This window comes from Balaenoptera borealis, assembly GCF_965194805.1.
Source record: "Balaenoptera borealis genome assembly, chromosome: 7".
NCBI lineage: Eukaryota > Metazoa > Chordata > Mammalia > Artiodactyla > Balaenopteridae > Balaenoptera > Balaenoptera borealis.
In genome coordinates, this window is record NC_138864.1 from 20,051,027 (window position 1) to 20,067,352 (window position 16,326).

The 16,326-nt window shown below is 37.2% G+C and overlaps 1 protein-coding gene across 6 annotated transcripts in view; it reads right to left on the bottom strand.

Moving 5' to 3' along the window:
- Positions 1–16,326, bottom strand: part of BCAP29 (B cell receptor associated protein 29) — a 56,386-nt gene that overhangs the window by 20,238 nt on the left and 19,822 nt on the right. For 5 of the 6 annotated variants that reach the window (XR_014246866.1, XR_014246867.1, XM_082399900.1 and 2 more), the window contains exon 7: positions 1,187–1,287. Coding sequence is in view for 4 of the 6 variants with exons in the window: in XM_082399900.1 (XP_082256026.1) it covers positions 1,187–1,287 (101 nt within the window). In the remaining 2 variants the exon portion in view is untranslated. Of the gene's footprint in view, positions 1–1,186; positions 1,288–1,325; positions 1,531–16,326 lie in introns of those variants that run through there. The other variant, XM_082399901.1, reaches the window with a different exon arrangement.

Below are 16,326 nucleotides of genomic sequence, written 5' to 3' on the forward strand. Positions count from 1 at the left end.
TTAATACTGCTAATAGTGATAATTATGATAACAGCTATCATTCCTTGGGTGTTTACTATCAGCCAGGCACAATGTTAAGCACCCTACACATTCTATTTAATCCTCCCAACAAGCTAGTGAGCCAGGTGTTATTACTGTTCTGATTTTACAGATGAAGAAAAGTGAGCCCCAGAGGGGTGACATGACCTACTTGGGATCACAAAGCTAGTAAGAAAGTTACAGTTATTCCATGCCTGTCTGACTCCAAGCCTATGAATATCGTGCTTGCTTGTCTTGTGCCAGGCACAGTGCTGGACCCTGAAGATACAATGACCACTGACATGCAGGGAAATGAGTCCTGGGACTAAGGTTTCTAATACAGTGAAATAACTGTAGAGCTGTAATTGCTAAAAAGCCCTCACTGAAGGCCACAAATGCTGCCAATTTCTAAGGATAAGCCCAATCTGAAAGCAGAAGAGCAGAGACCCTCCATCTTGGGAGGAATTGAGAGGGCCAGGGTTGCCTCTGGAATGGTCTCTTCCCCGAATTCTCCCCACACGTGGTCAAAGTGGGCTGGGAAATCAAATCAGGTTAGGGGCTGGCAGCCCAAGAAGGAAGGGAAGACAAACCCAACATGGGTGAAGGTAGGGAACTGACTCTTGCTGGACTGAAGGGGAACAGAAAGAAAACCATGGCCCCTGACTTTGTGACTTCAACGATAAAAACATTTTCTCCATTTCCATCTTTCAACTTAACTCTGGAGGTAAAACATATAATTTGAATGCCTCAGGCTTTGTCCTAAGATATTTCAAACAGTGGGACAGAAGGAGTAGTGTAATGTGGGTCTTCAATTTTTGGCTTTATTTTGGCATGCATATGGCAAACATTCTAAATGGCAAAACTAAATTTTTCCAGAACCAGTCTGGTTTCCAATGCTGCTGTTTTTATGGCTCAATTCTTTTGCTTAAAACTTTACTCCAGCTAGAATGCTGTAAGTTAGCATGTCAGTAATTCTCTATGTTATGATTATTTTCATGCAATATCCCAACCTTCAAGTAAAAATTGGCTTATTTAATCACTCTGCAAAGTCAGGATTAACTATCAATACATCCTCTTAGCTTGCGAAGGGCAAAGAACCCAAATAATTGACTTAGGTAATTAATTACTATTTCAAAAAGCTGAGGCTCGTAAAATGGATGTCACCCACCTGAAGTTCTGAGTGTTCTTTCAGGAGCCGGTCATATTCTTTTGAAAGTCTCTCTGATTGCATCTTCATCATGGTCATGTCATTTTGTGCCTTAGAAAGGGCTAGAGAACATCGAATAGAATTGTAAAATTTTTATTTTAAAATAATTTCAAATTTATGGAAAACTTGCAACACTTGGAGAACTTCTTTGTAGCCTTTACTCAAATTCACCAACTGTTGACAATATGGTACATTTGTAATTGTATTCTCTATCTCTACACATGCCCAATCATTTTCTTGAACCATTTGAGACTAAGTTACAGACATCATGCTCCTCTATCCTTAAGTACGTCATTGTGTACTTCCTAAGAACAAAGATATTCATCATATAGTTAGCAAACTCAGGAAATTTAACATCAATACAATACTCTTTATCTAATCTACCATCCATATTCCAGTCTTGGCACCTGTCCCAATTATGCCCTTTTTATCATTTTTTCAGTTCTAGTCCAGAGATCCAGTCCTATATCAAAGATTAACAGTAAGTTGTCATGTCTCTTTAGTTTCCATTAATCTGGAATAGTTCCTCAGCCTTCCCCCCACCTTCTTCTCCCCTATCTTTCAAGACATTCACATTTTTAAGAATGCAGGACATTTTTTTTTTAATACAATGATTTCCAATTGATTTTGTCTGATGTCTTCTCATGATTAAATTCAGGTTATGCCTCCCACTTACATACAAATATGACATAAATGATTCTGAATGTTTCTCAAGGTATCACATCCAGAGGCCCAACTGCCTCTCACTGGTTTTTCCATATTATAGTTATTTTCCTCCTTGTAACTAAGAAGCAGTGAGAAGACAATTAAGACTATGTAAACATCCTGTTCCTTGTCAAAACTTCCCCCCTATATTTAGCATCTACTGATCATTCTTGCCTAAACCAATTTTTGTTGTGATGGTTGCAGAATGGTGATTTTCCAACTTCATCATTCCATCCAAATTTATCAGTCAGCATTGTACTATAAAGAGGAGCCTTCCTTTCTTCTCCATCCATCCATCCATCATCAGTATGAACTAATAGATTCCTATTTTTTCAATGACCTATAATTCATTACTATACTTAATTTCCCCCAGATTTGGCCAGTGGGAACTTCAGGCTGGCATCTATGTCCTTCGACTATGCCCCCAACAGTTTCTAGCACAAGATGTTCCAGGCTTATCCTAACACCTCCCAGGCTCAACCTGGACTCAGGCATTATAGAACAGAGTTTATCAGAAGGGTCTGCTTTTGAAAAAACTGAGGGTGGAAAAAATATTTTATCATTTTTACTAAGGGATGGGTGACAATATTTCCTTAAGAATAAAGACAATCACTTTCTTATACAAAGTTGAAAAATATGGGGTGTATTAAGTGGCACTTAAAGACTTTAACCTCAAGATGATACACAAATATGGCTACATACTAGTCTTTGTCTACCAAAGAGCAAAATCTAAGTCAGCAAATTAGGTAGAAGTTAAAAAAATACATATATGATAAACATTTAAGTCAACATATTGTGTAGAAGCTAATGAGCAAATGTGTAGAAGGGAAGAGTAGTGTAAGATGCACTGGAGAAATTCTGGGAATCCTGAACTAGCTCTACATACAATTCTGCACATGTAGCCTTCACAAGTTCTGCATTTGTAAATTTTTTAGGGTAGGATTTTAGGAAAGAAAGTGGGATTTATAAAACTTAAGTCACTTTTTTGGCAAAATGAAATTACAGGTTCTGTTTATAAACAGTTTGATTGCCTTCCCTCCTGAGAAGCCATCATATGTTATATATAAGTATGTAAGTCACTATCAACTGAAGTGCCTTTTGTATCAATACTTTCTAGACTATTTTGTCAAATTAAACTCTCTGCATTGTTCTACATCTGCATTGTCCAATAAATGTTCTAAAACTGTGCTGTCCAATATGGTAGCCACTAGCTTCATGTGGCTACTGAACACTTTAAATGTGGCTAGTGCAACTGAAGAACTGAGTTTTAAATTAAATTAAATTTAAATTTTGATTTATTTATTTATTTTTAATTAATTTATTTTTGGCGGTGTTGGGTCTTCATTGCTGTGCACGGTCTTTCTCTAGTTGCAGCGTGTGGGGGCTACTCTTTGCTGCGGTGTGCGGGCTTCTCATTGAGGTGGCTTCTCTTGTTGCAGAGCACGGGCACTAGGTGCGCGGGCTTCAGTAGTTGTGGCACATGGGCTTAGTTGCTCCATGGCATGTGGAATCTTCCCAGACCAGGGATGGAACCCGTCTCCCCTGCACTGGCAGGTGGATTCATAACAACTGCGCCACCAGGGAAGTCCCTTAAATTTTGACTTAAATAGCCATATGTAGCTAATGGCTAGCCGTAATAGACAGCGCAGCTTTATAACTTCCTCCACATTACTTCTATAGATCCATAAATCTAAATAAACTAGGTATTAAAAGTTGAATTTGACAAATTTTATGTGTCACTTAGTAAAGAAAAGCATGGGTTAGATGTGGAAGAGAGATTTTTGGTAGTTGGTTAGATTTCACAGGGACCACTCACAATATAACGATTTATATATTAGTTTTCAATCTGTGCATAAGGCCTTTCCTAGATGATACTTTTTTTTTTTTTAATTAATAAATTTATTTTTGGCTGCGTTGGGTCTTCGTTGCTGTGTGTGGCCTTTCTCTAGTTGCGGCGAGCGGGGGCTACTTTTCGTTGCGGTGTGCGGGCTTCTCATTGCGGTGGCTTCTCTTGTTGCGGAGCACGGGCTCTAGGTGCACAGGCTTCAGTAGTTGTGGCACACGGGCTCCGTAGTTGTGGCTCGTGGGCTCTAGAGCTCAGGCTCAATAGTTGTGGCGCACGGGCTTAGTTGCTCTGCAGCATGTGGGATCTTCCTGGACCAGGGCTCGAACCCATGTCCCTTGCATTGGCAGGCAGATTCTTAACCACTGTGCCACCAGGGAAGCCCCCTAGATGATACTTGAAAATACAAAACATGGTGTTATCTTCAGTTCCTTCCTTACTAAAAATGTTTACGAACCTGGACTTACTTTGGTATATAAAAAGCAGGGACTTCCCTGGTGGCACAGTGGTTAAGAATCCGCCTGCCAATGGAGGGGACACACACAGTTTCCATCCCTGGTCCGGGAAGATCCCACATGCCACGGAGCAACTAAGCCCGTGCGCCACAACTACTGAGCCTGTGCTCTAGAGCCCATGAGCCACAACTACTGAGCCCGCGTGCCACAACTACTGAAGCCTGCATGCTTAGAGCCGGTGCTCTGCAACAAGAGAAGCCACCGCAATGAGAAGCCCACGCACTGCAATGAAGAGTAGCCCCTGCTCGCCGCAACTAGAGAAAGCCCGCATGCAACAACAAAGACCCAATGCAGCCATAAAGAAAGAAAGAAAGAAAGAAAGAAAGAAAGAAAGAAAGAAAGAAAGAAAGAAAGAAAGAAAGAAAGAAAAAAAGAAGGAAAGAAAGAAAGAAAGAAAAAAAGAAAGAAAGAAAGAAAGAAAAAGCGAAGATTCTACAACTTAATAATGTCTGAATAGTCTGTAACAGTGGTTTTAAAAATGTTGGTCAGGAGGTTGTATTGAACAGTTCATCTTAATGTTAAAAACGATTTATACTTAAATCTTTGAAATGAATAAATTAATTAGGAAATTCAACAAATCTTAGATATCAACTTATTAGTTCCTTATTAAAAGATACTATTTTTCTCATGATTTGTTAGGAGAAAGAATGAGTCAAGTGGAACTACAAATCTGTAGAAGAAGCTAGAAAACCACTTGTACAGTCTATCCAGAAGTTTCTTCTCATCATGACTGGTACGAAGCTATAACAAAACAACTGCAGGCAAATCCTGTTTTTCTTGCACTTACCAAGCTAAGGCATGAACTATGTTTCTTATTTTATTTTGTATTTCAGTGGATATTAGTAAACCTAATGATTACTATTTTACTGATTTCACTCTAATTAGGAGAGGATGTTACTGTCTAGGAGCCTTTTGGACTGTTTCCTAGTCCTTTCTCTACCTCTCATTTTATAAAAATTACAATATTCTGTTTTGGTTGTCTTCTACCTCCTTCTGGAACTGCCTTCATGACTAAGGGATTATATAAACTTGTTATCTGACATTTGAATATGCCTGTTTTATTTTGAATCATGTTATTTTGGAAACAGCATATATATGGAAGACATCAGACAAGGAGGCTTGAGGTGATACATCTAAGTCACTATTTCAATTTTCTCATCTGCAAAAATGAGCTGCTATCATTTGCCAGTAGCATTATGGAAATGTTGAGATATTTCATGAGAATACTGGCCAGATTCATTTATGTTCACTGGGAACTTTTTGAGGCAAAAATCATTTATTAATAAAGAATAACCCCAATTAATGTTACAGTGACATGTAGTAAGCCAAAATGTTTGTGTAAAATGCCATGTAAGCAGGCCAAACATATTTGTGGTTTTCCAAGTGCCAAACTTACATTTATGGAGCTATTTGCACAGTAAGAGGAGTTGGTGAGACCGATGCACTGTGTAAATGTATTGTATCACTATGTTTTCTACCCAGGATAACAGACAATATCAGCTAAGCTCTGCCAGGAAATGTAAGAGAAAATTTTTAGACATATTGGCATGGCAGCTCAAGCTGGCTGCTGTACACTAGCTATAACGATTGTGCCAGAGAAAGAAATTTTTCAAATTTTAATTTGAAAAATTTCCCTACATCTAGTGTTGATTTCTTTTCAGTTCATTTGGTTCTATTTTTGAGAACTCGAGAGTGTGACATACCAGAGCTCTTCAGTACTTAATCCTCACATGTACTGTTCCTTTACAGGGACCATCACTGGACCGTTAAGCTACAGTAATGCTTCCAAAATACTTGGAAAGTAGACACACAAACTTCTGTTCAGTAAGGGACATAAAATGTGGTTTTAATTATATTATGGTTATTTTTGTACAGGCCTATATTGTCAGGTACATGCAGGTAAGGTCTGTTTTATTTATCACTTCAATTATCACCCACTCTTTTTTAACCTCACATCCGTACGTTGATAAGGTGTATTGATTCTACTTCCTTTATATCTCTCCAATCCATCCACTTCACTCTATCTCTGTTATCACTGTCCTCATCTCTAGTTTAGATTACTGAAATGGATTCCTCACCTTGTTTCTTGGCTACTCTAATTCACTGTCCACAGTAATGTCAAAGTGATTGCTTGCTCCTCTGCCTAAAAACCCTCCAGCAGTGCTCCCCCCACCAAAATGTTAACATATAAACATGGCACATGAGGCACTTTATGATGGATCCTAGGCTTACTTTTCAACTCTCACCACTACCTCCATCTTATTTTATGCTCCAGCCACAGTGAGCACCTTGCAGTACTTCAAAAAGGCATACTCTTTCAGTTACATGCTACTCATTTTGTTAAAACATCCTTGCCCATCGCCTTTAACCTCCCTGCCTGACTCATTCTCTCCCATTTCATCTGGCTAATTAATGTTTATCCTTTGAAATGTCAAGAAATTATCCTTGATCTTTTCTGTTGGCTTCTACTTCATCTTGAGCTTAATTTTATAGCACTTATCATGCTGAGGTATAACAACGTCCCTACCGGACTGTGGACTACTCAAGAAACAAAGCTGTGTCTTGTCTCTCTGTTCTGGGTACCCAGCGCTGTGCCTAGCACATGGTAGGTGCCTAAAATATGTTCCCTGAAGGAAGGAAAGGACAGACAAATGAAAAGTCTAAGCTTTAAGCATCTGAAAAATTCACTTGTGTGGAACCAGTTCATTTTTTGAAAATATGATAAATGTCAGGTAAACAATGAGGTACCACTTTAGTCACTTGATAGGAATCTTGGTTGCAACTAAACCAAACTATATCTTTAATGGAAAAAAAAATTCAGGCTAACTGGAAGGTCACAAAGCAAACAGACCTTTCTTGATATTTTGATAAAAATATAATCACGTTACAAATATCTCATGCTAATTCAGAATTAAAAACAAAAAGCAAACAAATATTATTACAGAATCCAGTTTAGTTTAAAAAAAAAAAAAGAAAACACTGATTCTATGAGGCAGGATATATACAAGATAAGCCTGGAGCACCACGTAGATCAGAAGGGTGTACTCAAAAAATGATAAAGCAAAAAAAAAAAAAAATCCACAATGATGGGGACACGTCAAAGAGACACAGGACCCAACTGAAGGCGCTCCCAATGGCTAATGCTAAAAAAATGACTTGAGCAACAAAATAAATAAAAGAGTAGTTTTTTCTTTTTTTTTTTTACAGCCTTGTTTATTCCCAGAAGGCCTCAAAAAACTGAAGCAACAGTCATGCTTTATCCCTCCCAAGATGAATCTTTAGGAAAAGGCAAAAGATTCATTTGATTATGAAGAGAAGCACAAGTATAGATTAAAAGAGTATTAAATTATAATCGACAGTATAAAATGAATACCCACGAATAAATAAATAAATAAATAGGGGTAAGTAGACATATCTGTGCAGAAGAGTTCCAAAAATTTATGTAGATACTCTCACCTCAAGGAGGTAGGGCATAACCCCCACTTCTTAAGCTTGGGCTACAAATAGTGACTTCCTTCCAAACACTACACTATGGGAAGAGGGGGAAACAAGTAACTTTGCATAGAGAAACCTGACAAACACTAACCTCCGCCAGGCAATCAAGGTCAACATCAACAGTGATAAGTCATGCTGGTATGTATTTCTGGAATAATGTGATGAAAATGGCACTTTACCCTCTGTGACTTTCCTCTCCAGTCCCATAACCCCAGTCTGACCATGAAAAATATCAGACAGCTTCTGATAGAGAAACATTCTGTAAAATAACCAATACTTCTCGAAACTGTCAAGCTCTTCAAAAATAAGGAAAGTCTGAGAAATTATTATAGCCTACAGGAGGCTAAGGAGACATAAAGCTAAATGTAATGTGGTATCCTGAATGAGATCCTAGAACAGAAAAAAGATGTGAGGTGAAAACTAAGGAAATCTGAATAAACTATGGACTTTGTCAATAATAATATATCCATATTGGTTCATTAATTGTATAAATGAACCATATTAATGTAAGACATGAATAATAGGAGACACTGAGTGTGGGGTATATGATAATTCTCTGTACTATATTGCCTACTTTTCTATAAATATAAACTGTCCTAACATAAAGTTTATTTTAAAAAAGTACAGTGGGAAAAAACCCCACACAAAACACATGTATATAGGACAAGATATAATAAAATTCATTAGGCTATAAGTACTATCTTAGTAAGAAACTATCAAATATGACCCCTTAAGTTCCGTTGTTTTAAATAAACAAAAACTTAATTAAATCTTTCTTTTGTGTAAAATCTTCTGATGTTTTAAAATTATTATATTATGTAGTTAAAACCCCACCAAAGTGGTAATATTAAAAAAAGTCAGTGAGTAGGGAGTGAGGAAGTAGATAAAAGAAAAGCAGATATTCTAGTAAAGAAGCATGAACCTCACTATTTATGATAGCCAGGTCACGGAAGCAACCTAAATGCCCATCGACAGATGAATGGATAAAGAAGATGTGGTACATATATACAATGGAATATTACTCAGCCATAAAAAGGAACGAAATTGGGTCATTTGTAGAGACGTGGATGGATCTAGAGACTGTCATACAGTGTGAAGTAAGTCAGAAAGAGAAAAACAAATATCGTATATTAATGCATATATGTGGAACCTAGAAAAATGGTACAGATGAACCGGTTTGCAGGGCAGAAATTGAGACACAGATGTAGAGAACAAACGTATGGACACCAAGGGGGGAAAGCCGCGGGGGGGTGGGGTGATGGTGTGATGAATTGGGCGATTGGGATTGACATGTATACACTGATGTGTATAAAATTGATGACTAATAAGGACCTGCTGTATAAAAAAATAAATAAAATTAAATTCAAAAAAAAAAAATGAGGTAAGCCAGATCACAAAAGTGATCTAGATATTGCCATAGACTAAAAAAAAAAAAAAAAAAGAAGCATGAACCTAATACATTTCAAGAATATCAAAGTGTAGGTCACTTAACCTTCATGAATAAATCTTATGTGTAAGAGGTTTAAGTTACTTAAGAGGAGGGTTGAGGGGCAATATGATTACAAATATCTTAAAAATATTTAAAGTTAGTGTTCATAAAAACAGTTTTTATGAAATCTACATTAGGGTCAATATGTACAACAAATACAGAAGGGCTGTGAGAATTAAGCTCCTTAACAGCGATGAGAAATCTTTACTGTTTTCATCAAGAATATGAAGAAGGAAACGTTTTTCCCAGTCTCTAACTGCTGAGAGTCCATGAAACATAAGAGCCCCTCCAAAGATTCCTACTGTTCATGACTAGAGAAGATGATGCTGTTACACAGGTGAAACTGCCCTAAGACAAGGGAGTCATCCACTCATCTATCCATTCAACAATGTATGGAATGACTACTAGGCATCAGGCATTCTACTAAGTGCTGAGGATGAAAAGATAGGTAGGGTCTTAGCTCTCATAATACTCATTTTCTAGTCAGAGGAAGACGCACAATAAAGCAAGCAACCAACCAACTAACAGTGAGTGCCAAGTGTCATGAAGAAAGTTAGAATAGGGTGATGTGATAAAGAATGACCATGCAGCCACATGAGATGGAGTACTCAGGAAAAGTTTCTCTAAAGTGGTGAAATTTAAGCTACTATCAGTTCTGTCTGCTAAGGGCACCTAGAAGTAATGACACCCCAGTAGCAATGAGCACACCTAGGCTATAGATATTATTTTCTAAATACCATTCTCTACCTAAAGGCTCACTGGAGAAATGGTTGATTCAAGGGCTAGAGGAGGAAAAGTACAAGATAAGTTTGGACTATCTTGTTATACCAGAATGTATGTGCTTACAGAATGGGGGCATGACAAAATGATATGGAACCCAGCTTGAAAAGACTTCCACTGGCCAAATCTGAGACAATCTGAACAATAAACTATAATGCTCACAATGAATTATAACACAATGAATATATTACACAAGCAAATCAATAAGTAACTGGGGGAAAAATGGAAAGCTCCTCCTTTAACAATAAAATGGCATCTAATAAATGGAGAAGGAATAAGAGAATTAGAAAATCACCATTTGGAAAATATAAAAATAATAAGTGAGAGGAAAATATGAAGAGAAAGAAAAGGATAAGGAAGTGTAAGGTGTTATCATTTGGGTACAGGGCATTTTTTTGGGTATTATTTTTGCATCTCTCCTGTGATTTGAATTGTGTGATTTGAATTTATTATGTCTGAATAAAAAGTTAAAAGGAAAAAAAATAAATTGCTATGAAGTAGAGCAGAGAAATGGGGCAGTAAGTGAAGGAATATGAGACAAAAGGAAGTTTTTGTTTTTATTTTTTGGGATAGGAGATGCCAGAGGATGTCTGTAGGGTGATAGGAAGTGAGGAAGTAATTGCAGCAACAGAGTCCTTCAGAAGGATAGTGGGGTTGGGAGCCAAAGCAGTAGAAGAGGGATTGAAACTTAATCCACAGTAACCCAAGGACAGGTAGAGTTTGAGCCCAGCTGAGGGAGGACAGTAGTTTTGGTGGTGAGAAGATGACTTTTTTGATTAATTCTTTGTGCCCAATGAAGTAGGGTGGATTTAGAATTTAGAAGTGAGATGAGAAGATCTAAAGTAGTTCTGGAGAGTGAAAAAGTGAAGATTTTAGAGAAGTTTAATAGGACTGTCACAGTGTTGAGGGACCATCTGAATGCAGTGACCATTTATTTAAAATAAGAAGTTAGTTCCTTCAGCAATGCTGAGATGCTTGGGTGCAGGTACCAAGTGATGGATACCTGACTATCACCAGAGCTCGGTCCTTGAGAGAGGAGGGAAGTAGAGGAAGAAGGAGGGAGGGGTGAGGAAGAGGGGAGGAAGAAGAAGGAGGTAAGTAGTTTGCAAGAGCCTAATTATGATGAACCAGTGTTTGGGGGTGAGATTTATTCATATCTATTAGATAACAGGCCTAGAACACTAAGTATGTCCTGGGGACAAAGAGTTGACTTAGATGTGGCCCTTGCCTTCACAGCACTTACAATCTAGTAAGAAAGATAAACAAATGAAAAGTAATTTCTACAGAGTACACTATTAAGTTAGTATCCATGCAGAACTATGGAGGTCCAGATGGAAGCCACTCAACCCAGCTTGAAGGGAGAGAGTTTCAGGGAGGCTCCTTAGAGGCGACGATGCTGGAGCTGAAGGATGAGCACAAGCTGGCAGAGTGTGAAGGAAGAGGGCAGGAGAGGCAGACAGACCTGCAGTCCTGGGCAAAGGGGAAAGGTGATGAAACACCACTGTTAGGAGAACTACAAGCTCCCATATTTAATAGAGTAGGGGTGTAAAATTTAGACTGGACAAGGGTGGGGCAGGCAAAACTAGAGATGACGTTGGGGGGCAGATCGCAGAAGACCACGTGTGCCATCCTGAAGAGCTATAAAGGTAACAGGAACCAACAGAGTTTTAAGAAGTGAAGAAGCATAATCAGATCTGTGGTGTTGCCACTCTAGTGGCAAAGTGAAGAAGCCAAACTAATGGCAGGGCCATGCTTTAGAAGGAATGGAAAGAAAGCTGTCCAAATAATTATACTAAAGAGTAAACATTAATGCATGAAACCAATTATAGCTCTATTTGTCACATGAGCAAAGGGGAAATGAATGATTTTTTGTGTGTGTCTTAATTTCTCTACCTCTCGCTAGGTATATTGGTGCCTGCCCCTACCCTCTGGGGGACTATGAACATGAATAAGGTTTATGGGTGAAGTGCCTTTGGGTTTTAGAAAAGACAGGGATGTAAGGCATGCTAATACTTATAAGGATTACTGGGACTTGGGGCCAAGGAACTGATGAGCAGGCTTTATAATTTAATAAATAAAATCAGCCCCACTGTTACGCTATTAGCGAATGAAACACCAATAAATGCATGAAGACTTCCTTCATTAATCTTAGCTGGGTTGCTAAGTAATGTATTTAAGAAAAGAATTTTGGCTCTGTGACTTAGCAAAGAATAATTACAAATTATATTAATATGCTGGCTTTGCACTTAAAAATCAGGGTGTACGTTTTAGGCAAAGTACTGTGTAGGTATAGCTTTATACAAACTGCTTTGAAAAGGATATGCTTTATAAAGCAAGTTCGTGTGTAAGCAGAAGCAACACGTGGAATCTAGAAGAATTTACAAACCATCACACACGAGAATTGAAGGAGTCAGTTTACTTTGACTGTAAACAAAGAACTAGTTTTACTATATATAAGCATATATAATTTCTTAAATTATCTGATCAACGTTCATTCAACCAGCATTTAAGTGCACAGCAAATTTTATAACAATATTAACAGCAGAAACCAATCTCTTCAACACCATTATTTATACTGAAAAAGGTGTTCTTATTTGACAATCCTTAATAGGGGTCAGTAAACTACTCCTGTAAAGGGCCAGACTGTAAATACTTTAGCTTTCTTTTTATTCTCTGGCTGCACCACTCGGCTTGTGGGATCTCAGTTCTCCAACCAGGGATTGAACCTGGGCCCTCCGCAGTGAAAGCTCAGAGTTTTAACCACTGGACTGCCAGGGAACTCCCTTACTTTCAGCTTTCTATGCCATGCAGACTCTGTCCAGTTTACTTAACTCCACAGCCACAGAAAATATGTAAACAAATGAGCATGGCTTTGTTCTAATAAAATTTAATTTCTAAAATCAAGGCAGCAGTTTAGATTCGGCTCATGGGCCATAGTTTTCTGATCCTTCTCCTAAAACACACTTCTAAGCCTTACCACTTTTCTCTTAGATTATAAATTTACTGAAAAGAACTATAAATTGAAGTATCAGAGCATGAGAGGAGAGGAGGATCCAAATTATACTGGAAATTTTAAGAAACCTCCTAAGAAGTTCCCCATTTTATCCCTTCCAATTTTGCTTATAGAAAGAACAAAGGCTATACAGACAGTGGATGCTGCAATGAGATTTAGTTTTACGAAGAAAAGGTTTTTCCTTCTTTAATTTTCCAGCTCATTTTCCTAGCTGATTATTTTCCATCCATTTCAAAAGTGTTTTTAGAGCAGAGTTGTCCAGTTTAATTTCTGTACTGCACTTGGCAGTAAACACAAACCTGATACAAGCTGATCCAATCTATATGTCCATCAACATACTTGGAGAACTATGCTTGATTATATTCTTATCACCTGGAACATTCTGTTATTCAGTATGCATTTAGCACTCTCCACTCCATGTTTTTTTAGTAAACTAACTATCATGTATCACACAGGGGAAGAAATAAATTGTAGTCACTTTATGTATATATGTTGGATCCATCCATCTGGGTTATAAAGCTCTTCAGGGAAGAGACTGTTTTCTCTTGCTTTAATGCCCCTCTGTAGAGCTAATAAAAACTTTTCCTCAGGTAGCATCAGTCATGCTTGCTGGTATTGTCAATGCTATGAAAGGTATCCTTGAATTTCTGTCTTCAGTTACTATCTTCCCTGTAGCTATTCCTCCTGGTCACTGGATGACACTTAAATAGTTTATTTTATATAGGGCCTGCAAACAGATAGGAAGCTCACAAAAAGGAAAACACCACAACTAAATGGGAATGTAACAGGGAACAGCAGGAGAAAATATCACCATGACATATTAGTGCCAGGAAAGCAGTCCACAGCAAGAAAGCTTCCTTCTTCTGGTTTGGTGGAGATAATATAAACTAATAAATGGCAATATATCGTTCATTTAAAAATAAAAAAACAACCTAAGAGCTAAAACCTGACTAAAATGGTGGGTCATATATTTTATTTGCTTTAAATAACTGAGGTACTATTAATTACATATAGTCTATTGCCACATCCTTCAAATAAACTATGCTATTCTTTTAAAATACGGACTTTTATTTTTCAGCTAACAAAGGAAGGGAAGGAGATGTTAAAGAGCAGAAACTTCCAGATAAGTAAACAGAGGAGAAAATACATGTTTTTTATTATTCAAAGCATAGAAACTCATTAAAAGGTCATAAGACAAAAAACATGACTAAAACTACCAAATTTTTTAAAGCATTGCAAAATTTAAAGTAAGATGGTGGCTTTGATATAACTGCAAGTTAAAGATAGTTGAATTTACACTCACAAGAATTTGCAACTGTAAGATATGCTTAGTTTGGACTTTGAGAATTTATTTTTAGATAGATAGATGGCTCAAATAGTTCCTTTGTAAGGAACTCAAGAAGAAGGAATTTAGGGTTACTGATATACAGAATAGTAATTCCCTTGTAATTTTCTCTCTTATCTTGATCTTCAATTTCTCTTGTAAAGTACTTCAACTATTTTCACTCCCTGGTCCCTATGTTAGTATGACTTGTTTATTACTGGCATTAGAGGGTGATGATGTTTAAAAAAATCTTGAACATCTTTAAGGGTAGTGAAGTTGGTCTGTAAAAGGAAATGCTAGAATGCTAGTTCTTTTCAAGGTAAACCACAGTGACAGAGAAGCATTTATCCCGGAACAGAGTTGAATAAACTAGTTGAGAGTGGAATAAAATAAACCTTCTATTTGGTAAAGGAGAAGTTTAAATAGGATTAGAAGATTCCATTTCCTGGTCCAAATCTAAGGTCCCTGTTATATGCTGCCAATACTTAGGGACACAGAATGGGCCTTTACAATCAGTTTCTGTTCTGTTTGTATATACTTTGTTTAGATAGCATTTAAAATTTGCTTTATCTCCAGCAATACCACTCCTGGGTATTTATCCAAAGAAAACTAAAACACTAATTAGAGAACATAAGATACATGCAGCCCTATGTTCACTGAAGCATTATTTACAATAGCCAAGATATGGAAGCAACCTAACTGCCCATCAAAAGATAAATGGATAAAAAAGATGTAATACACACACACACAAACACAAGCATGCACACACATGCAGACACACGCACAATGGAATATTAATCAGCCATAAAAAAGAATGGAATCTTGCCATTTGTGACAACATGGATGGACCTGGAAGGGATCAATGTTATGCTAAGTGAGGTAACTCAGACAGAGAAAGAGCAATACTGTATTATTTCACTTATACGTGGAATTAAAAAAAAATTAACAAACATAACAAAACATAAACAGAGTTTTATATAGAGAGAGAACAAACGGGTGTTTGCCAGAAGGGAGGGGAGGTAAGAGGAAGAAAGAAATAGGTGAGGAGATTACGAAGTACAGATTTCCAGTTGCAAAATAAATGAGTCACAGGTATGAAATGTACAGTGTGGGGAATACAGTCAGTAACTATGTAATATCTTTGTATGGTGACATGGTAACTAGACTTGACTAGACTTATCGTGGTGATCAGTTTGAAATGTATAGAAACAACAAATCACTATGTTGTGTAAAAGGAACTAACATAGTGTTGTAGGTCAATTATACTTCAAAAACAAACACACTCATAAAAAAAAGACCAGATTTGTGGTTACCAGAGGTGGGGGGGTAGGGGGAATTGGGTGAAGGCAGTCAAAAGGTACCAACACTTCCAGTTATAAGATAAGTACTAGGGATGTAATGTGCATCGTGATAAATAGAATTAACAATGGTGTATGTCATATGTGGAAGTTGTTAAGAGAGGGAATCCTAAGAGTCCTCATCACAAGAAAAAAAATTATTTTCTATTCTTTAATTTTGTATCTGTATGAGATGAAGGATGTTCACTAAACTTACTGTGATAATTGCTTCATGATGCATGTAAATCAAATTATTACTCTGAACACCTTAAAATTATACAGTGCCATATGTCAACTATATTTCAATAAAACTGGAAGAAAAATAAATAAAATAAAAATTTGCTTTATCCTCAATAGGTATGCTTCTTAATTTTTATTTTTTGGCTGCACATTGTGACATGGGGGATCTTAGTTCCCGCATCTCCTGCACTGGAAGCACAGAGTCTTAACCACTGGACCACCAGGGAAGTCCCTCAATAGGTATGCTTTTTAAGGACAGTTTTAATTATGCTCCATGTTAAATGATCTTACAATGAATAAGTTATATGAATAGTTCCTAAAAAATTGCTGATAGAAAGAAAGAAAAAGAAAGGAAGGAAG